Source organism: Nasonia vitripennis, assembly GCF_009193385.2.
Source record: "Nasonia vitripennis strain AsymCx chromosome 1 unlocalized genomic scaffold, Nvit_psr_1.1 chr1_random0007, whole genome shotgun sequence".
NCBI lineage: Eukaryota > Metazoa > Arthropoda > Insecta > Hymenoptera > Pteromalidae > Nasonia > Nasonia vitripennis.
The window spans coordinates 433161-455464 of NW_022279594.1; the positions used below are offsets into that span (position 1 = coordinate 433161).

Sequence of the window (22304 nt, forward strand, 5' to 3'; positions counted from 1 at the left end):
TTCCTTCTTCACGCGTGTTCCCGCGCACTCGCATACCACCATCTTAATGACGTCAAGAAACAACTGACGCCGCGTGCCACATGCCAATATGCGCGCCCAAACCTGCTGCTCAACCGCGCGCGATTTCTTAGAACTTGGCAACCCGTATGCTCCTGTTCTGCCAAAAATTTCAACGAGACGATTGCACACGAAAACGAACACAATTTTCTTGCAACACTCGCGATCGCGCACTTTTCAGAAATCTTCATTATTCGAACTTTTCACTCGACTAAAGTATCACAAAAGCTTTCTACTCAAGCTGTTGGCCATTTTTACATCGTTGAACTTGAGAAATTGAGCTGGGTTCACCAAGATCTCGAACAAAGAAAATGCCGTGCTGGTACTCTTCACAGCAAACTCCGTTCTCGTCGAGACGCTGTCGACGTCGAAGTCCACTTTGAACGTATTAATTCGAACTGAGAATCCGGCTCGAATTTACAACACTTTTCACTCGCAAGTTATTCCAACCAAGCATACGAAAGTCTAGAAAAATCTTAGCGCGCAGTGGAAGCGTGCTAGGCCCATAATCTGTTCAGACTCTTACAAGCTCGGACCGTCATGCTTGGGTAAAAACAATCTGTAAACAGGATTTTACAATAAATTACTATTTATTAGTAACACCTTAAGCTTATCATCTACTGATAATGATACAAACGTAGTCAAGCTGATATATGATAATATAATCGGTATAACAAAGTAATCGAACAAACAAGCTAAAACATAGGTAGAGGAGCGTTGAGCCGCGTATCTCTGCGTTGGGCGTACCACCCTCTTACAAGCAGACATCTGCTACCAGCTTTTTGTCATAGAAATTATTATACACGCTTAAAAGTTTGTGGCAAATAAAATCTCAAAGCCAAATTACTGCATTAGGTGCACTTTATTGCATGGATGTAGGCTTTCATTGCATTGCTCTTTTTTATTCCAGTTTCTTGATAAAAAAGGCGATAAATTTTTTCTTATTGATGTGGCTATTAGAAAGTATGCTTATGTTTGACTCTGTAGATTTATTGCAATCTTCAGGCAATGATCCTAAAATATTGGGACCTGTGCGGAAGAAAATCAGGCTCTGCAATGAAAAAGCGAACATTTTGGTGCATGGCAACATTACCTAATGGTTGCGGCAATGTTTTTGAGCATTAGCAATATTACTGAATCATGCGAGTTATGCAATGAAATGTCGAGGCAATGTTGCCATTATATCAGGTGCTATAGGAGAGTGTAACTTACTCGTGATTTTATACCTTTCATTAAAATCTTATTCTTTGATAACCACCAAACAGCTGATTTAAACTGATATACTAAACTTTAATACTTGACATTTCTTTGACTGATTTTACTACATTTATTAACGTATATTTATAAGCATTAAAAAACTTGCCAATGTTTGATTTTTTTGATTTTTTCAATGATTTTATAATTTTTAAAGTTGAAATCAGCATCTTAATGCAAAACTACAGCCTAATTTAGATAGAGTCAATCAAGTATATATTCTGCATTTTTTCTTCCTTCTTAAAGAAGCTTTTTAATAGTGATTTTTCAAGTTTGTTAAAGGGGACACAACACCTTCGAACCCTGAAAAAAAGAACTCTGAGAAAAATTCATAAATTTTAAGTAACTCATTTGAAATTTTTTATAGATATATTTAGCATAAATACCTTTAATTTATTTATAGTCTCTCAAACCGATGTTAGAGACTTGTGTATCTCGTAGGACTAGTTGGCAATAAAGAAAAACACTCTCAACCGTTAATTTGAATTAATATGCCGTAAGAAAAGGCTTTGATATTTATTGAAGGATAGAGTGTATATACAAGTGTTTAAACTACGGAAAAGAAATGAAGGCTACAGTATTAAAGTACCGACGCGTGAACAACGATATTGTTACGGACGACACTGTGAGGCTAGTACGTGCGCTCACAGTGTTTCGGCAATACGTACTGACTATACAATCAGCGAGAGCGGCAGAAGGCCGCTCGCGCAACAGGCGGAGAGAGAGAGAGAGAGAGAGAGAGAGAGAGAGAGAGAGAGAGAGAGTAGGAGCGAGCGAGCGCGCGTTGTCATGGCAACGCCCTTTTCGGAGCCGTGCGAGCAGGCAAATAAGTTCGAATTCGAGCGATAACAGCTCGCCTCTCGAACCTTCTCGCTCTTTCTCGGCGTAACCGTCTAATCTTTCGAACAAATTTGATCGTACTAAAATCTTCATTATTCCTGCTGACCCATTGTGGCACTCGGTGCAAGAATTTGTGAACTTTTTCACTGTCCGTAGGATTCCAAGTGAACGAATGGTTCTTTTGGGCTCAAACTCAAGGAGGATACTTTGTACACCTGTAGTTACGGTATGAATGCAGGGATTTTGATTTAAATCTTTAGAAAATGTTTACACAAAAAGGTGCCAGAATAAGCGAAAAGAAGTCAATTTTTTCATTGCTTAATCATTTCTAAACATTCGTGCATGCACTGTTATGTGCTACGACGTTGTACGTCGCAGCCGAGCAAATCGCGCGTTGTTGTTTGCGCGGCAACCTCACTCGATGCGAGGAAGAAAAGGTGATCGGTTCCAGCGAGGCCCGCGTTTTCTCGGACGCGAGCTACGTCCCGGGAATTCGTGGAATTCGCTGGCCGACGTACCCAAGGGGGGAGCTCGCCGGTTCGAGCTGGCGCGAAACGAGCAGCCAATTAGCACGTCTCGCGCCTCGCGCAGCCAATCGGGCTACGTTAGGAGGGAATTGCGAAAAAGAGTGAGAGTGAGAGAGCAGCAGCGCCACGACCTGGGCCACCGCCCCGAGGAAGAGATCCCTCCCAGGAGACGACCGTCCAGCCGTTCAGCCGGAAGGAAGCCGGAACGGGAGCCAGGCCTTCATTCCCCAGTCTGCAGAGAGAGAGAGAGAGAGAGAGAGAGAGAGAGAGAGAGAGTGGGAGAGAAAGAGAGAGAGAGAGAAAGAGTACGGGAAGCCAGTACCTCCTGGGCTAGCGAGGCTTCCACTGGGGGACGAGAGACTGGTGTTCGTCTCTCCTACACCAGGTAAGAACCCTTGGATTGCTCGGGATACTCTCGGTGCGAGCCATTAGGCCGCCGAGAGAAGAGAGAGAGAGAGAGAGAGAGAGAGAGAGAGAGAGAGAGAGAGAGAGAGAGAGAGAGAGAAAGCCGCGGGTGTGTACGAGAAAGAGTGAGCGAGACGAGAGAGCGGTGTGCGGTGCGGGCGCACACCTCGACGTCATCCACGCGCGGCATCGGGCCAGCGTGCGAGAGAGCGGGAAAAAGAGAGAACAGCGCAGCGCAGAAGAAACGCGGGAGAGTGTGTGAGTGCGAGAGCGAGAGAGAGAGAGGCATCGGGGCGTCCGAGAAATCCTCGCTGCTCGGTAGCAGCAGGTCGGGCTTACTGCCAACGCGAGGCAAAGCCGGTGCGCGCGAGCTCCGAGAAGAGCGGGAGAGAGTAGAGAAGGGGGGGAAAGCAGATAGCTACGCCGGCGTCGGTTCAGGCATCGCCAGGCCGGGACCGCTGGCGCGAGCTGTTGGTGAGCGCGCAGATACGTGTGTGCGTGCCCGAGAGTAGAGAGAGGTGAGCGCGCGCTGTGCTCGCGATTATACGTCCGGGAGAGAGAGAGAGAGAGAGGGCGCCGGCCGTGTAGCTACTCGAGCGGGTCGCGCCGAGCCAAAATTCGGGTGTGTGAGAGAGAGAGAGTAGACGGGTTAAACTGCGCGACGTCAGAGGCGAGAGCTTCTCACGCTATTGTGCGTGGGCGGCTACGGCCACCACGTTGTAGGGAAGGGCTGGGATAAATATACGTGCAATACAATTTAATAATTTGTGTGATTACTTCCTCCTTCTTTCCCCCACGTTCTCCCAAACGTCGGCGATTACGTTAAATCCCGAGATTAATCAAAAATCTTGGCGCGTACGAGACGTCAAGTGTTGCGCACCTGTGTTGGGAGGCACAGCGTCGCAGTGCATACATGTGTGCATAATATTTTGTATGAACTTGCTGGTTCTATGTACATATTTCTACATAAGTTTCAACATGCAAACATGCTTTATCGAATATTGTATACAAAAATGTAGTATACAATACCGATAATCGTATTAAGGCTATATTATGTACGTAAATTTTAATACAAGCACACAATATCTGCAATAAATTCTGCTTAAATTTTTGCATGATTTATTTATGGCTCTTACAGTGGATATATCGCAGTGTCTTCTGTTATATTTTCTGCAGGATTTTTTTTATACGGGGACAGGTCTAAGTCGTTGTCGATGGAATGTCAAAAACGATCGTTACCGGCGGACAAAGACTGGAAAGAGGAAGCGACTGCCTAAAATAACAAAAAAAAAACAAGTACCCTAGTGGAAAAAAATGTAATGAATTGTAATAAATTGTAATAAAACGTAAAAAAATGTAAGAAAATGTAAGAAACTGTACCTTTTTGTTGGATTTTGGACTTTTATTCTCATAAGTTTTTGTACACTTTCTTACATTTTCAGATTTATTAACTTTTTTAAAATTTTTTTACATTTTATTACATATGTTATTTACCGCCTAATATAGTCAATGTATTTTTTTAATTATTAATTTTATAATAAAATATAACAATGCATAAGAAACTGTAAGAAAAAGTAAAAGGATGTAAGCAGAAGTAAGAAAAACCGCTGCCAATTCATTGGCACGTAGCTTCCTCCAACTAAATGTATAGTTCCAATAGATAAAATATTATTTAAATATACAAAAATATTGAATTGAAATATTGCGAAAGGTGATATTTTTAGTTGAAATATTGCAAAAGCGATATTTTTAGGAATTTCCAATTTTAGCTTTTCAAAATTATACCTTTCCAATATTCTGGGACTTAAAATTTTACCTTTCGTTATGATTCAATTCGTAATTTTTGCCTTTCAAACATTTATTTTTAAAAATTTTTAGCCTTATCCCCTATACATCCCTCTCAGTCCGTTTAATTCTATACCAAAATTAATTTTCCTAAACGGGATACATATTTGAGTAAAAAACAATATATACTTGGTTTTTGACATTCTATCGGCAACGACTTGCACCTGTCCCCGTATAAAAAAAATCCTGCAGAAAATATAACAGAAGAAACTGCGATATATCCACTGTAAGAGCCATAAGGAAATCAGGCAAAATTTAAGCAGAAGTTATTGCAGGTATTGTGTTCTTGTATTAAAATTTACGTACATAATATAGCCTTAACACGATTATCAGTATTGTATACTACATTTTTGTATACAATATTCGATAAAGCATGTTTGCATGTTGAAACTTATGTAGAAATATGTACATAGAACCAGCAAGTTCATAAAAAATATTATGCGCACATGTATACACAAAACAGTGCAGTAACTCATGCACATAATCGCATGCAGATACTCGTGCATAAATGTTTACAGTTTTTTGTGCAGATGTCCATGCAGTAGCTCATGCATGATGTTATACAGTCAAATATGCATAATCATAGGCAGAATATTTTCGTAAGGGAAGATTAGTTCAAAAACACTTTTAAGAGATATCAGCTTTTTTATGTATTATGACATCAGCTGTGTTTACTAGGTGTAAAACACAGCCCAGGACTATATCAGCCGTGTTTTGAAATATTTGCTGTCTGATAGCAGAACAGCAGAACGGTCGCTCTATCCTTCTCAAAAACTTTGATTCTAACCTGCCTACAGGTGGCGCGCCGGCGCGCGATATTTGAATTTAAATAAATGTCCCTACGTATCCATCGGAGCCTTATATAAGAAGCGAAACTAGAAATATATCTCGAAAATAACGCAAAAAAATCTTATCAATACGCATTTATTTACTAAAATATGTATGCAGAGCATAATATACATATATACTACGGTAAAAAAATAGTATTTTCAACATTTACAATAGAAATTATATTCAGATTAAATTTATAAAACTTAAAATTAAAATTATTAGTCGTATTAGACAAAAAATGAAAAATACGCAATTTTACAATAAAAACGATAAAAATTTTGTTTTAGTATTTTGCTTGTAACTTTGCGGGAAATTTTTTTTTGATAAACGGATTTCAGGAGCGTGTTCTACGAAACATTTCCTGTTAAAATAAGCAGTAAAAAAGTGATTTTTTCGAAGTTTAAAGGTATTGTGTCCCCTTAAAAACATGTTGGAAGTGTGTTTTGAAGTAGTTCAAGTCGAAAAATAGTGTTTTCGGAAAATGTCCGTATGGATGCATGTATTTATGTGCGTATGTATACGCCTGTACCTCAGCTTCTACTAAGTAAATTCTAAGTCACCAAGTCTATTTTTCTTTGTTTTTACTGTAACATGGTAGGAAAAAAGTTCGTTTTTATATTTTTTAGAGCATTTTTTTTATTTTACTGAAGCAATTTTTTAGTTTTGATAGTTCAGTTTTTTTCAGATAAAGTTATTAAAAAAGTTAATAAAAGTAAATAGCTTGACATCTAGTTAAAAAGAAAATAAAATTAGCTATCTTTTCATCAGGGAGAATTTATATTATCGTTCATCGTTCTTTTTATTATACACCAGAAAGTGCAATTTTATAAACCTGTTGCAACTCGTGAACTAATTCTCGAACTTTTCTAAAAAAAAGTCATGATTATTGAAGATTATTAGAGCGATACACCACTTTAATTTTAAATCATTTTATGTGCCAGATTCGTAGAATGACATCAAATACTGAAGAAAGTCGTATTTCTATGACACGCGATAAGTAGAGTAAAATTGCAATAACCAAGTTCAAATTTCGGATTTTGTTATCATTATACAGCATCTTGATCCTTTTCTTTGGGCTGTTTACAAAACTAGCTCGTTTCAGAAATAACGAGGTTCAAAAATTTGTTTTTTACTCTGTTTACTCTGTTTTACTTAAAACTCCATCATTTCTATCTCAGCATAAATTTCATATTTATAAATTCATAAAGAACAGGATTTTCACTCTTACATGTGCGTTTATTTCATCGCGATATTTTGTTTAACATCTATTAATCAATTATAGCTATGCGAGAGAGATTTAGATTTAGATTAGATTTATTAGATTTTTTGGCGTACAATATGTTGTACGATAAATTGTATACAGCAGGAATAGTAGTACAGCAAAAATGTGTATTGTGATAGTATGATAATGTGAAGATGGGTTAAGCGAGAGTGTGTGAGTGTGTGCGTTTGCGTGAATGTGTACAAGAGATTCAAGTGTTTGTATTTTCAAGCTCAAGAAAGTGCTCTTTAGCTAGTCTCTTGAAACCTGAGACAGATGTAGTGTTACGAATGTGAGATGGTAGGTTGTTCCATAGGTATGAGGCGCTGATATGAAACGAGTTCCTCAGCGTCTCCGTCGCGAATGTCGGAATACCCAGAGGTATCACTTCCCCCCTAACAGGCCGAAGTGTCACGCGGAAGTCAAAGTATGCCAGTGCGTATGATGGTATGGCTGTTTTAAACAGTTTTCTTAGGAAACAAGCAGTGAAATACTTCCTGCGTCCGGCAGTGGTTAGCCACTGCAACTCCCGCCTGTATGGGGAGATGTGCTCATCTCTTCTTACACCATAGATGTACCGGATTCCTGTATTCACGAGCCTCTGAAGTTTTAGGTCGAGTTCCTGCGTCAGGTCACAGTATACGAGAGAACAATAGTCTATAAGAGGAAACAGGAGGGCCTGCACTAAGTGCTTGCGCAACCTGAGATTGGTGCTTTTTCTGAAAAAGTAAAGCCTGTACATTAGCGTGTGAGCACGCTTACACGCTTGTGTAATATGCTCCCTCCACGTAAGCTTAGAGCCGAGTACCAATCCCAGATTACGCACGGAAGATTCAAAGCTGACCTGGGCACCCCCTATGTTAATGAAAGTGTTAGCTGTTGAGGGTAATGCGTTTATGTAGTAGGGAGAGCCCAGGACAATTGCTTTAGTTTTAGCAACATTAAGTTTTAGCTTATTCTGTGCAGCCCAACCAGTAATCCTCTCAGCATTGGCATTCATCTTGTTTGATAAAGAATCGAGCTCTTCGAGGTGGCATTGACTGTAAATTTGCAAGTCATCCGCGTAGATGAGATGGAAAACATCGGTATCATGGCAGAAACCGATGTCATTGATGTACAATACAAACAGCAGGGGACCCAGAACGGACCCCTGCGGGACGCCGATGTTGAGACGCCGAGGAGAAGAACGTTCATTATTGTCACCAACGACGGCCTGCTCTCTACCAGAGAGGTAGGAGGCAAACCAGCGGATGACTTGCTTTTTGAGAAGCCAAAGGTGGATAGCTTTCTCAGGAGCCTGACGTGACACGCAGTGCCAAACGCCTTGCTAAAGTCAAAGAGAAGGAGTAGTATTACTTTCTTTTTGTTTATCCCAGCTCTGGCATCATCAGTTAGCTTAATTAGGCCAGACTGAGTGCTGTGACCAGTACGGAAGCCTGTTTGAAGGTTATCTAGTAAGAGCCTTGATTCAAGGTATTCTGAGACTTGCCTGTGCACTAGCCACTCCAGAGCCTTGGAAAGAAAGCAGAGAAGTGAAATCGGACGGTAATCAGTCAGGGCTGTTTGTGAACTGACTTTGTTGAGTGCGCGCACAAGTGACATTTTCCAGGCAGATGGGAAGCAGGGTTCGCTAAGGGACAGGTTGAAAATATGACTTAGTGAGGGAGCAAGAACCGGCAATGCTTTTGAGATGACAACCTGTGGGATTCCGTCGCTCCCCCTGGCCTGAGTGTGAAAGTGCTACACCGCAGCCAACACGTCCGATTCTGTTATAGGTTTGAATTCGAAATTTTCCGGGAGGTCAAGACTTTCCAGGGTAACAAGATAATCCTCAACAGCAGGAGCCAGCGGATCATTTGAGATCGCGCTGAAATGCGTGTTGAGTTCATCTGTGGTAAATCTAGATGGTAAGGGGGCCTTGGTGGCAGACATTCCAAGTTTCTCCAGCTCTTTCCAGATCTCAGCAATATCGGTCAAGGTGGACAGGCGTGAATAGTAATAATTCAGCCTAGCCTCCTCGACTTGTTTGTGAGCATAGTCTCTAGCTAATCTGTAAACGCGTCGATCTGATTCGAGCCTGGAGTCCCTGAAACGCCTGTAAAGTCTATTGCTCTCGGATACAAGGCCACGAAGAGCCGCAGTGTACCACGGGTGACGTTGTCGTCCTGGTGTCACAGTCCGCAATGGAGCGAGGTGGTTGATGGCGTTAGTGAGGTTAGCGTTAAGTAAAGATATGCAGTCGTCAAGTGATGAAGTGGTGAGAGATGACCAGTCACATTCGCTAAGAAAGTCTCTCAGCTTCTCAGCGCTGATTCCTTTAAAGTTTCTGTATGAGTATGTATTTGGTACGTAGCGTGGAATCTGTACGTCGAGAGTGGCCGTGATAAGGTCGTGTCCGTTGATGAAAGGTGCGTCTGTCTTCCAGTATGACTGCAGGCGATCCTGCTCGTCGATTAGACACAGATCAAGCCAGGTGTCAGAACCCTGTTTATGGTGCGTGGCACCATAGGGAACAGACGAAAGAGAGTTCTCATCAATGAAGGCCCTGATGAAATTGGCATCTTCAGATGAGGGTAGTTGGTCAGAGTTAAAGTCCCCCATTATAAACTTCGTGGAGTAGTTGTGCATGTGAGTTGTTAGTTCGTTAATAAAGTAAGAGCCTTGGAAAAAAGGAGCATGAGGTGGACGATACACAACCCCCACGAAGATGAGAGAAACTCCCTTGGCCGATATCTCACAAAAGAGGTATTCAGGCTTGCCTGGCTTGCCGGACCATTCACCGTCGGATGATGAAATAACACTAACCGTCAGAGATTTGTGTATATAGAGGGCCACACCTCCACCGTTTCTGTTTCTGTCTCGTCTGTAGAGCAGGTAATCATCCAGCGAAGGGCTGGATGTCACCTTCTCGCTTAGCCAGGTCTCAGTAACCGCTATTACGTGGGATAAAGAGCGAGTGGATACAAAGAGCCTGATCATCTCAATGTGACCCGTGAGAGAGTTCGCATTAAAATGACAGACCCTTAGACTTTCAGACAGAGATACTTTAGAACCCGATGAAGACACGGCCGATGAGCTTGATGGCGGACGTGATGGGATGAAATGTATGTGTGGCAGCTTCATTGTGGAGTGATGTTTACTGCGAGCGGGATCCGAGCTAAAAAATCATCCAGCTCGGCGTCGGTGGTGATGACGGTGGCACGCTCGTTGTCATCGTTGCAGCGTACGAACAATCTCCCGTCCCTGACGAACGTTCGGCAGCCCTGCCTCCTCTTGGCTTCCAGCCTAGCCCGTGAACGCAGCTTGTGGACGTCGATGGGGAGTAGCTCATTGATGTTTATGAGCCCTTGGTGGTCAGGGCTCAGAGCTTTGGCCTCCTCCATCACGGTTGCGTCCAGCTCGTTGGTGTGGAGCTTGCGTTTACGAGCTTTGGCAACGACGATTGCTCGTGCTAGTGCACTCGACAAGAGGGTGACGGCCAGTGGTGGCAATCTGCCATCACTCCTGGCGGTGTTCGGGGGTGCATCGAGCCTACCCATGACCCTGACGGATGCAACATCTCTCCGCAGGACCGTTGGGTCAAGTGCGTTTATGACTGCAAACGCGAGAAGATGCAGCGAGGTCTCACGGGTGTAGTGCAAGCCCGTGATGACAACAACACTATTTGAGGTCTGCTCCTGCCGTCGTTTGACCTCAGCCAGCTCACTGCGGAGGCTGCTAATTTCCGCAGCGCTGCTGCTGTTGTTGCTGTTGTTGTTGTCTTGCTGCAGTGCTGGGCTCCTCGATGAGAGATCTTGGACTTGTGCCTGCAACTCGGTGATGGTGGACTCATCATTAAGTATGCGAGTCTTGAGTGCAGGCAGCTCATCGAGGGCCTTTAGACGCTTCTCCAGCGGGCTAAGACGTTGCTCAATTCTCGAGATCCTCTCCGACACGATGTTTTGTGTCTGGATGGCTTCCGCATGAGCATTGCGGATGTCATCGAGAGCTTCACGAATGTCCTTCAATGCAGCTTCGATGGTTGGTGATAAGCGAGCTGATGATGTACTTCGTGGAGTATTGGCTGATGATGGTGCCGATCTTGTCTTCTTCGTCCCCGGTTGTTTTGGGGTGGTCTTGTTAGCCGCTGTTGTCGCAGTCACCCCCGCCGCTGATGTTGACCTGAGTTCCGCTTTGGCACTCTTGGCGTCCGCACAGGGAGGACAGGCTATAAACTGCCTATCGTTTACCACGACTGTCTTGATGTTGATGGTGTTCAGACATTTGACGTGGTAATGGAGCTTGCAAAAAGCACACGTTTTCGGCTCCTTGTGCTGAATAGGCTGTTTACAGCTGCAGCATTGCCGAAAAGGCACTTCCCCGCTCTTTTCGCAGTTCTCACTCATTTTCGTCGATAACTTACTCAAACAATGTGCAGACGCCTTAGAAGTTCTCCCTCGATGCGGTAGATGTCTCCTCGATGTTGATTAGGAGCGGAGAGAGACGCCGTGCGAGCGGGAAACCAAGCCAAGCCGAGCCGAGTAGATTTTGAGGTTAGAAGCCGTGCAGAAAGTTTGTGCAGAAAAGATGTAGAAAATAAATTGCAACCTTCAGCGATTTATATGTCGTCGTAAAGGTTGCAAAAAAAGAGCGTGCAACAATCTACAACAAAAGAGGGCCCGAAGGCAAGAAGCGGCAGAAAAGCAGTGCGAAAGTAGGAGCAGAATGAAAAGCTGTCAAAGCGACTCACCAGAGAGAGAGAGAGAGAGAGAGAGAGAGAGAGAGAGAGAGAGAGAGAGAGAGAGAGAGAGAGAGAGAGAGAGAGAGAGAGAATTGAGTTGAGTTAAGTTTGTTTTTATTTCACCTTGAAGGATGTGCTGCCTGAGATGTCCGATAGCGCGCTAAAAATCCCCTGAAAGTCATCCTCGGTGAGGGGCGGAGATCGGTTTACAACCGCAGCCTAGTGGCTGTTCAAGAGGTCAAGACTAAAAAACTGGAGCGGCGAGGGGAGACGCGGAGAAGAGACACGCATGGATCGAAGCACGCACCATTTTGACTCGTCGTTCGGGGCATCGGCAAGTTTCTCGGCGGGATATTTATTTTTTGCAGTGTCAATCTGATTTGAGACTGCAGAACGTAAATGCTTAAATTTATCGATGTCCGTGGTGAGGCTCGAAGAACTTGCGGTCTTGAAAGCGGAGTCGCGTTGCGACATTAACGCGCGAATAACTTGGAGAGACCCATGGTTTTCTCTTTGTTGAGAGCGTGATCCTGCGTAGGGGTGCTACGGCATCGTAGGCAGCGATCAGCGCGGATGCAAGATGCCGTTGATGCTGGTCTGTGTTGGCTGGGCAAGGTCCTAGCGAAATGTCTGCCGTAAGCGGCAAGACGGTGAGAAAGGTGGTCTCGCCGAGCGGCGAGGGAATTGAGAGCCGCGCAAAGCTGTTGCTGATAGCTTCCGAGATCGTGGCTGCGTTAACGCGTTTTAGACAGCAAGACATGATCACTTTTTAATGGGAGGATGGCTTGGCGCAGCGGAGATGAAGCTCGATGAGGTCATGTCCAGTAATGAACAGGGCTACCGACTTTGTCAGCTCGAGGACAGAGGCTTCGTCGTTGACCACAACGAGATCCAGCCACGTGTGAGTAGAAGGACGGTCGCACCAAAAAAACATGGTGAGTGGGCTCCAACGGCACCAGGCAGAGCGAGAGCGAGTCAAAAGCCTGAAGTTTATGAGATGCGGCGTTTTGCACGCACATATTTGTATTGAAATCTCCAGTTATAATAGTATTCGAGTAGTTTGGTAGGAGAGGAGCAAGGTAGTCAAAGAAGTACGTGGGAAAGGCCGCGTTTGACCTGCGATACACAACTGCAAGGAGTAATTTTGTATGCTCATATATTAATTCAGATACAATAAATTTAGGGATGTTTCTCTCTGAGTGCGCGAGTATCTTGACTTTGAAGTAGTCGCGCGCGTTGAAACCCACACCTACTCCTTCTTGGCCTTCTCGAACGACTATGAAAAAGTTGTAGCCGTCCAGTGATAGGTCATGGTCTAGTTCGTCCGGTGAAAGAAAAGTCTCGGTGACGGCAAGGATGTCGGGGCGTGAATTTACGCATCGCTCTTCGATTGTCGAGAAGTGGGAGGCTAGCCGGTTTACGTTGATGTGCCCGATGAAAAGGGACTCGCGCCTCTCCATCCTGGTCCGTCGGGGCACTGAGCGTCATTCCTGATTTTCTCGCGGCGGAAAAGCAGCGAGATCATCTTGAGAGGTGATTAAGTTTCGAACTACAGATAAATTTTCCTTTTGCCCCCAGCGCCAATAAGAGCTTGAGAGGTTAGTTTATCCAGTCCAGGTACCTTCGCTATTACGGAGTCTCTGATATCCCTTAAAGTGAATTACGCGACGATTGCGCGTGTGTTCTCGGCGTCCTGCGCTGCAGCCAACGTACTAGCGCTCTCTGGCCGTCCTCTGGGGAGCCAGTCGCGATATCCAAGTATAAAGTTCGTAATATCCGGGAGGTTGATCGCAGAAAACACGCGATCTATGCGTGTTATGTCTCGGTCTGAGAGACCACTGGTCAAAGGGAGGCTGGTTATGACAACCTCGCACGGATCCTGCAGGAGCGCAATTTTAACTACAGCAGTGACCTCCATTCGCACGAATGCAATGTCGGCACTGAGCCCCTTAACAGTGACGCGCTTGCTCAAGTAATTCAGAGCCACCTTTTTGGCTTCCTTGTACTGGCGAAACTCCACGTGAAACTGCCTGAACCAGCTGGGCGCCATGTCACCTTAGTAGCCTTTTCCCGGCATGCTTGCGGGGACAGCTGAAGATTCCGGAGTGGTGTCCGTCCCGCGCTTGGTGTACTTCGACGCCTGGGAGGTCGAAGGCGGGGGAGGAGAAAGAGGCCGTTTGCCAGAGTCGGAAAGTGGTGCGGTGAGAGGTGAGCCGTAGTCGGAGTCACGGGGTGTTTCGGAGAGAGAGAGAGAGAGAGAGAGAATTATACAAATTATTTTGATTTCATTATTTTGATCTTAAAAAGTAGATCAAATACTGAAAAAATACTCTTTTCTGCGTTACACGATAACTAAAAATTGTTCCTACTTGCCTATTTATGTGTAGCACGTGTTAAATAATTTTATCCATCAAACAGAAAAGTACAAAAACTGTATGTGGTTATGTATAGAGTAAAAACAATTTTAATATTATAGCAATTCATAATGTTGAAGGAAGCTACGTGCTAAATAACTGGCAGCGTTTTTTTTTTTCAATTTTTATTGCATACTATGTAAGATCAACTTATAAACAGGTAACTGTATTTACCTTGCAAGGTTTATGAGTATATCTATTCTAATGTACACTTTGTAATATTCCATCGGTTAAAATAAAAAAATAACTCTCCTTCTGTAGACGATACGGGAGGATTCCAAGTGACATTATGTAGACATTCTGTGTATGTATCTGCAGAGATTAGAGGAGAGATTGCCGATGAGCATGGGCGAAAGCGTGCCGTGCGATATGCAGTCGTAAGCTAGCGCCACCCTGCGGTTTTCGCTTCGAACTATACGCATCTAGAAGCAGCGGAGGAGAAGTAGGGGCGGCCGTACGCAACTAGCTTCCCCACCAGCAGCAGCGGCGAAGAGGGAAGTAGAGAGTACACAATCACATCGCGGCGCGGCAGAACATAGAGGAGAAATAACATAAGCGGCGGTAACTGTCAAGGATTAGGGCTTACGCGGTGACTATGATTCATAAACAATGATACATTTATAAACAATCACCGATAAACTCTATTACAGACTAAACTCTAAGCCCTTAATGTCAGTGGCCATGATCGTCTTTATGAAATCAACCCTCATAATTAAAAACTTTAATTTTTTAGACGGATTATGGTTAAACCGACACAAACACGTTAAGCTTAAGCTTAAACAAAGCTACATTAAACTAACAAGCCACCCCAGCGTCCCGATAAACATATGCTACTTTCAGTTTTCATACACCAACGACGATCGTGGCGGCGCGGTCTACGTTGTTGCTTGGTATTTATATGCACTCGAGTTCGAGTCCGAGGTTCGGCAAATTTTTTTCTTTTTTTTTATTTGCTTATAAAATGTTTATAATGCGTAAAAACAATAAGAAATATATATTATTATTCTTTTAGTACGTAGGGGACGTGCAATGTGTAACTACAATTATTTATAGTTTTATGGGTAACGAAAAAATACAATTTTAAATAAATTTACATTATTTTATTAGTACGATAACGTTTTCATAATTACATTAAAACGAAAAATTAAGCTTGAGCTTAAACAAAATTAAATTAAACTAAAAAGCCACCCCAGCCTCCCGTTAAACATATGCTACTTTCAGTTTTTCTCCATCCGAGTTTCAGCAAATCTTTTTTTTCTACTTGCTGATAAAATATACAGTGTACAATAATAACGCAATATGTCATTCTTCTTCTGCAATTATATTTCAATTTAAGTAAGTATATGGTGGGCCTGCAATAAATATAGGTATAATTTACTTCTTAATCGTTTATAAAAACAAAGTATACAATGAAACTTGAATTTTAGGTATACAAATTAATAATTTTTTATAATATCAATGTAATTAATAAAACGTTATCGTACTAATAAGATAATTTAAATTTATTTAAAATTGTATTTTTCTTTACCTAAAAAACTATAAATAATGGTTGTTATACAATGCAGGTGCCCTCTGTACCGTATACTTACCTAAATTGAAATATAATTGCAGAAGTAGAATGGCATATTGCGTTATTATTGTATACTATATATTTTATCAGCAAGTAGAAAAAAAAAAGATTTGCTGAGACTTGGACTCGAACCCGAGTGCATAAGAATACCAAGCAACAACGTAGACCGCGCCGCCACGATCGTCGTTGGCATATGAAAACTGAGAGTAGCATATGTTTATCGGGAGGCTGGGGTGGCTTATTAGTTTAATTTAGCTTTGTTTAAGCTTAAGCTTAACTTGTTTGTGTCAGTTTAACCATAATCCGTTTAAAAATTAAAGTTTTTAATCATGAGTTTTCAAAAGTTTTAGATTCTAATTCTTTTACATTTATGTTGTTGTTTAAATATTCTTTTTAGTCCAATAATATGCCCGAATAGTTATTTGGCGTTGGTTGAAACTACCGCGAGGTGTGGATGTGCAAATTCGACAGTCGCCGTTTGTTACTTTTCCTCCGCCGCGTCAGGCGCGGTGGACCTAAGAATATATGGCGCCTTTCCCTTCACCTCCACTGCCGCTGGATCAGGGATGGCAACCGGAAGTGCAGAAAGTTGCACCGAATGGCTAACTTCAGACCACGGCGCGTAGAAAATAAATTTCTATAGTCCGTAGCGCGAGAGTCGCTCTTCTGCAGTGCGTTCTGCTAGACGCATGTAAACAGCTGTGCATATATACTCTTGTAAACAATACAAAAAGGATTTTACACTAAAGGAATAATCATGCATTCGGCCATTTTACTCACATTCATCGGTATACATATGTATAGGTCAAAATAACAATTAACCGTAACAATTATCCTCTTCACTACTTTTGCTTCGCTTAGGCAAAAAACCTCACACGCGCGTAAAATCAACTTTTTCTCACTTGTATCGAAATATACTATTTCCATTTTTCATAATTTCAAGCACACGCAACCGTTTAACAAGAATCCGATGCTTTATTTTGGATATATTATATAAAAAATGTATACATACTTTATCAGCGCTTATTTGTGTAGCAGAGACATGTTGATTGCTAAGTATGACCGTATTATCTTTGCTATCATTGACCTTCTTTACATCCACTCCTCTAGGACTTGACGACTTACTTACTTTCTGCGTTTCCAAGAATCGACTATCAAGTTCAGGATTTTCTAGTGCCTATAAAACAACATTCTTATCAATAAAAATTATGGTGTCTTAGCCCTTATTAAACTTTGTAATTAAAGAGGTACTAACAGACGCGGTAAAGAAGGTGGAAGAGGCTAGACACGCGATTAGAGACATCGTAGTTCTGAGTACACTAGACGTGAAAAATGCGTTTAACTTAACAAGATGGAACGACATACTTGATGACGTAGAATCATTCGGTATTCTGCGATATATTACGTGTCTTACAAAAGATTACCTGGGGGACTGGGCTATCGAGTATGACACGAAACAAAGGCGCAAAAAAGACCTATAACTGCAGACTTCTGGGATATCTTGTACAATGAACTTCAAGAACTTGAAACGCTAGCAGGCGTGATACCTGTTTGATATGTGGACGACGTGGCCGCGGTTATAACGACACGGAACGTGGCCATCGCAAAAAAAAAATTGAATGCAAATGTAAGTAGAATACTAGGATAAAATACGGACTAACTTAAGCGCTTAATAAGACCAGAATTGTGCTTTTGACAGGAAAGCCGATACCTACCATCATACCAATGAAGGTAGCTAGTGAGTCTATAAATACGAAATCATCGGCAAAATATCTAAAAATAACTCTAGATACAAAAATGAACTACGATGAACATTTATCGTAGTCAACTTCCTCCTCCCGTAGATTCAAAGAACCAGATATTATTGTAAGGTAAATTGAATAAATAAATCAAAGATTACATTAAACCCATGTGATAATATCGAGTGACAAATTTAAGAATGGATAATTTCTTTAATAACAATTAAAGATATCGTTTATTCTTAAATTGTCACTCAGTATGTTTATCCACTCCTCTCCTCCATCAGTACTCCAAAAAATCAGGTGAGCAGATTCCTGTTCTTGATAGGGCTATCTGGTTACAGACTTATAGTGAGATGGTAGATCCTCATATATCAGTCTGAAGCTGCGTAGTTTACCTAAATGTGTGAAGCATGTGTGTTGTACATCTCCTCTACTCATCTTCCGATACACACGAGCAGCTTTCCTGTAGTGGATCTCCCACTCCAGAGGATGGGCGAGGATTGCGTCCACTTAACTGACGGATGCGGAATAGTCCCAGGTCCGCCATAGTTCTTCCAGTATGTTTCACCCCTCCTTACTAGCCCCAATTCATGAATCTCACGTGGTCTCTTACTAACCCTTTGTGAACCGTTTCATACTGTATAACCCTTATTTGTGACTATTGATAGACTGTCATATAAACATAGAAATATAAAGTACAAGAAAAGCTATAAAGTATTTCTTTAAAAATTTTCATAATGCTTTGACACTGCTCTAGTAAAAATTTACAAATGTACACAATAATATCACGAACATACGTATTGTATTGTATTGTATTAATTGTCCCAAAAAAATTTATATAGTTAAAATCCATTGAGAGAAATAAATCTCTGTGTGTGATCTCATACATAAGCTTATATAGAATATAAATATCTACATCTACATAATATTAATTTGCTTAAAGGCTATAGCCGGGTTACTATGGTGAAATGGCCCCCTTGGAAAATGTATATATGTTATATACCATTCGATGGGGGATAAAAAAAAACTCCCATAGCCAAATTTTTAGCTCTCTGCCTAGTGCGCATGCGCAGTAACGTCGATAAACGTGTTTTTTTGATTTTATTTTTTTCTGAAGTCCCTATAGGATAAAAATTTTTTTAAAAATTCACATTGGTGTATTTTTATGTCATGAATAACTGCAATTTTTTTGGGATTACATAACCTCAAATATCGGATCTAAAAAAATTATTAAAGTTTTCAATCGATATTTTGACCCCCTTGTTTTTGAGGTGCAACTTTTTAAGTAGACTTTTTTTGTGTACTTTTTCCCGTTCTTTACGATGGCACTAACGTTTTTTCCTTAAAAATGGTGGCACAACTCGATTTGAGCCAAAAACTGATTTTTTTGCCATTTTTTCACGTTTTTAGCTGGTTAAGTTACAATTTAGTTACTAAAGTGACTCCTTTTGAGTAGTTTTGCATATCTTCCCATGAAAACATAATCAAATGAAATATTTTGTTCGCTCCAAGCCGTATTTTTTATATTATCTTACGTTTTCAATGATGGCCTTATCAGAATTTGAGGTAATAAAGGGTTTCTCTCTATATATAAAAAGAATATCGCCGCTGTCAGTGTCTGCTTTTCTCTTTAACCTAAAAATGCCCTCATTTGAGTGATTTAACGCCGAAAAAGGCCATTTTTGGTACCATGTAACCCAAAACTAACCTAAAAATGTCATAATGCAAGGGTTTTCACGCAAAAAAGCCTGTTTTTAGCTAAACATAGCCTTGAAATCCATCGTTTGAGGGTACTTTTGGCGTCTTGTGGTCTTAAAAAGGCCATATTTGGCTTATCTGCCTCTACTTAATTGATTATTCAAAATCTATTGACAGTAATAATTATCAGGTAAAAAGGAATTGAAGTTAAGTATGTTCAATTCGTACAAAGTATAATTTATTATCTTCATAGGCTATTTAAAATAAATTATGGAACGTATACAAGTAGCTTTTTAAAAATAACGAATGTTCACAATAGAAAAAATGATTCACTCATCATTGTCACTATCTTCATCAATACACACTTCAATTTGATCATTAAGAAACATTTTAGACAGAATTTCAGCTGGTCGTATGATTTTTGATAAATATCTTCCATGTGAAAGATAATAGATTATGGCAGCAATATGCGCACAACATCCTATAGTACGGTTACCGTTAGCACAATCACAACAGTGTCTTAAGATGCTAGAATAACCAATACCATTTGGTTTATACTCAACGAAACATTTGTATTGTTTTCTGTTAATATGCCTGGATTGAACTTCAAGTTTGAGAATATTGTTAGTCTCTTTTGAATATCCAATCTTCAAATTATTATCTGCGTCAAGCATTTCCGCTAAGTAAGATATTGTCTGTTTAAGCTGATATGTTCCTGTAAACAGAATTTTCAAATCTTTTATTGTTAATTCAGGAAAGTCTGGTAAATCATCCGAAGTTATTATTTTAAATGGTAGTTTCCGACGACTCCATCTTTTGTCTGCTACTAAAACTGCTAATGTATTTTCAACATTTTTTCTAGATTGCATAGCACTAAATATTTCATCTTGCATGTCTTCATCAGAATCTAGGCGTTTGCCAAACAAGTTATTTAAGTAGCAAGAAATTTTACAATAAAATCCAGTATTTTTCACCATTTTATTATCAAGTTTGTGATCTAATAACCTATATTTTTTCTTTTGAACTCCGTGCACTGCTTCAACAACCCATCGCAGTTTTGTCGTGAATATTGTTTCATTTGATTCTTGCGTAGAAAGTTGAGATTTTGAACCTTTGAGTGCAGGCATCAAAACAATATAACGCATATTTTCTAATTTTTGTTTAATGTCCCTGAAACCTCTATCCAGTATAAAAATGTCCCCTTGGCGAAGAAGTTTCTGTAAAATATTCTGCTTCTCTTCCAATATTTCAATCAGTATTGTAGCATCATTTTTATTTGCAAGATATGGACCTAACTGGTCAACAACATAACCATTAGTAGTACATATAGTAAATGGTTTAGTCAGAGGAACTTTTTTTTGGCCTGAATAAGATTTTCTTTGGTACTCGTTATTAGAGCTTTTTTCATGCCTTATATAAGTACCATCAGCAATCAAAATAAGTTGTTTACCAGGATGTAATTTCTTTGCCATATTAGAAGTTTGATTTTCAATCAATTCATTTCTGTCTACATTTTCTAATCCAAAGTGTTTTGGTAGTAAATCTTTTTCGAAAGATAATAATACTGATTGACAAAAACGAGATACTTGTTGTTCGCTTTCAATGTCAAATATTGTAGAGATGAGCGAGTTAGAATTCCCAGAGCGCATTTTGAATAAAAATACGACAATGGCTTGTGTCGCTGTCCTTACACAGGAATTCTTCAGAGAAGTGAGTTGATCTTTAAGATAATTAATATTTTCCCACGTTAATCCCGTAAAAACTTTCAATTTTTTTTCAGGCATGGAAAATTCAGCTACTGTATCTAATAAAGTTTCGTCTGCTTTCATTGATAATTGACTCAAAAATTGTAGTAATTCATCAATATATACCGTACTTGTAGTGGAAAAAATATTAATTTTATTTAGTTCATCTTCATAAAATCTTTTTTTAATTAAATGTGTGCAACAGCATCTATTGCCATGTGGAATAAAAACATTCATTTTACTATAAACTTGAATTCGGGCCTCTAAAGGAACTAATATATTATTAGTCTGTTTTTGGTACCCACAAACAAAGCAATATTTATGTGTCGCAATCGTCCTTTGAATAAGTAATTCCGTGGTTGCTCGTACTTTTTGTTCCTTTATTGTGTATACAGATGATTGTGTACTATCCTGAGATGATGAAGTGACAGTTAGCTGAGAAAATGATTCAGAAACATTTGAATCTTGAGACGAAGCAGTTGCTGGAACATTAACCTTTTTAGGTTTAGAGCTTGATATGTATTTGGCTAATCGCTTTCTACATGAATCACAAATTACATCATGGATGTAAATATCTTTATTTGATAATTGTTTAGCATATTCGATTTCAACTTCAGATTCGATTTCCTTTTCTCGACCAATTGATTTTCTAATATAAATATTACACATGGCACATCTTCGATCATCGCGTTTCCTGATGTTATCTGACTCTTCATTACTATTAGATACCATATTTATTTAACCATTAGACAAGAAGATCACTTCTGAAATAATAAAATATAAATATTTTACAATACATTTAAAAATGCTGTTAGTTAGTTTTTAAAAATCTAAAAAAATTGTTTGCCTTTTTTTAAATTAAAAACTAGAATGAATAATAAATATTACAAAAATATTATAATCTAAGTTCTTGTATAATCCAGTTTTCTCAGTAGCTTTACATGAAAAGTAAAAAAATAATATTGCCTAGTAAAAGTGAAATAAGTTGTATTTCATTTATAAGTTTTTTAAGCAAATAATTTTTTTTTGTCATAATAACTGTATTGAAGTGCTTGCACCTAGTGATTTTATAAAATCAACAAACCTATGAAATTATTATATTCAATTTGTTTTTTTGTAAAAATATGTTCTTGTATCTAGACATGAATAATAGTGTATTTTAAAATAAATAAATAATGTTGTTTTTAATGATGTTTCATATACGTATGTGTTTAAAGCATAGGTTAGCTTGTGTTTACTTTATTCATTTTACATTTTTTTAACTTAAAAGTTAATTGACAATTAATAAGTTCGCATCCTATTAGTTCTATTTTTCATTTTTATTATTTCTCATGTATTGTTTTTATGTAAAACCAAATATTTTTTCTCATCTCATAATAATTAACTATAGTAAAA

General features: G+C 40.0%; 1 protein-coding gene across 3 annotated transcripts in view; it reads right to left on the minus strand.

Annotated features, from left to right (window-relative positions):
- The window catches only part of LOC107981912 (carcinine transporter), a 535006-nt gene that overhangs the window by 392304 nt on the left and 120398 nt on the right, over nt 1-22304 (minus strand). For all 3 annotated transcript variants that reach the window (XM_031932406.1, XM_031932404.1, XM_031932400.2), the window contains exon 2: nt 16737-16901. In XM_031932406.1, the coding sequence (XP_031788266.1) occupies nt 16737-16901 (165 nt within the window). The remainder of the gene's footprint in view (nt 1-16736; nt 16902-22304) is intronic.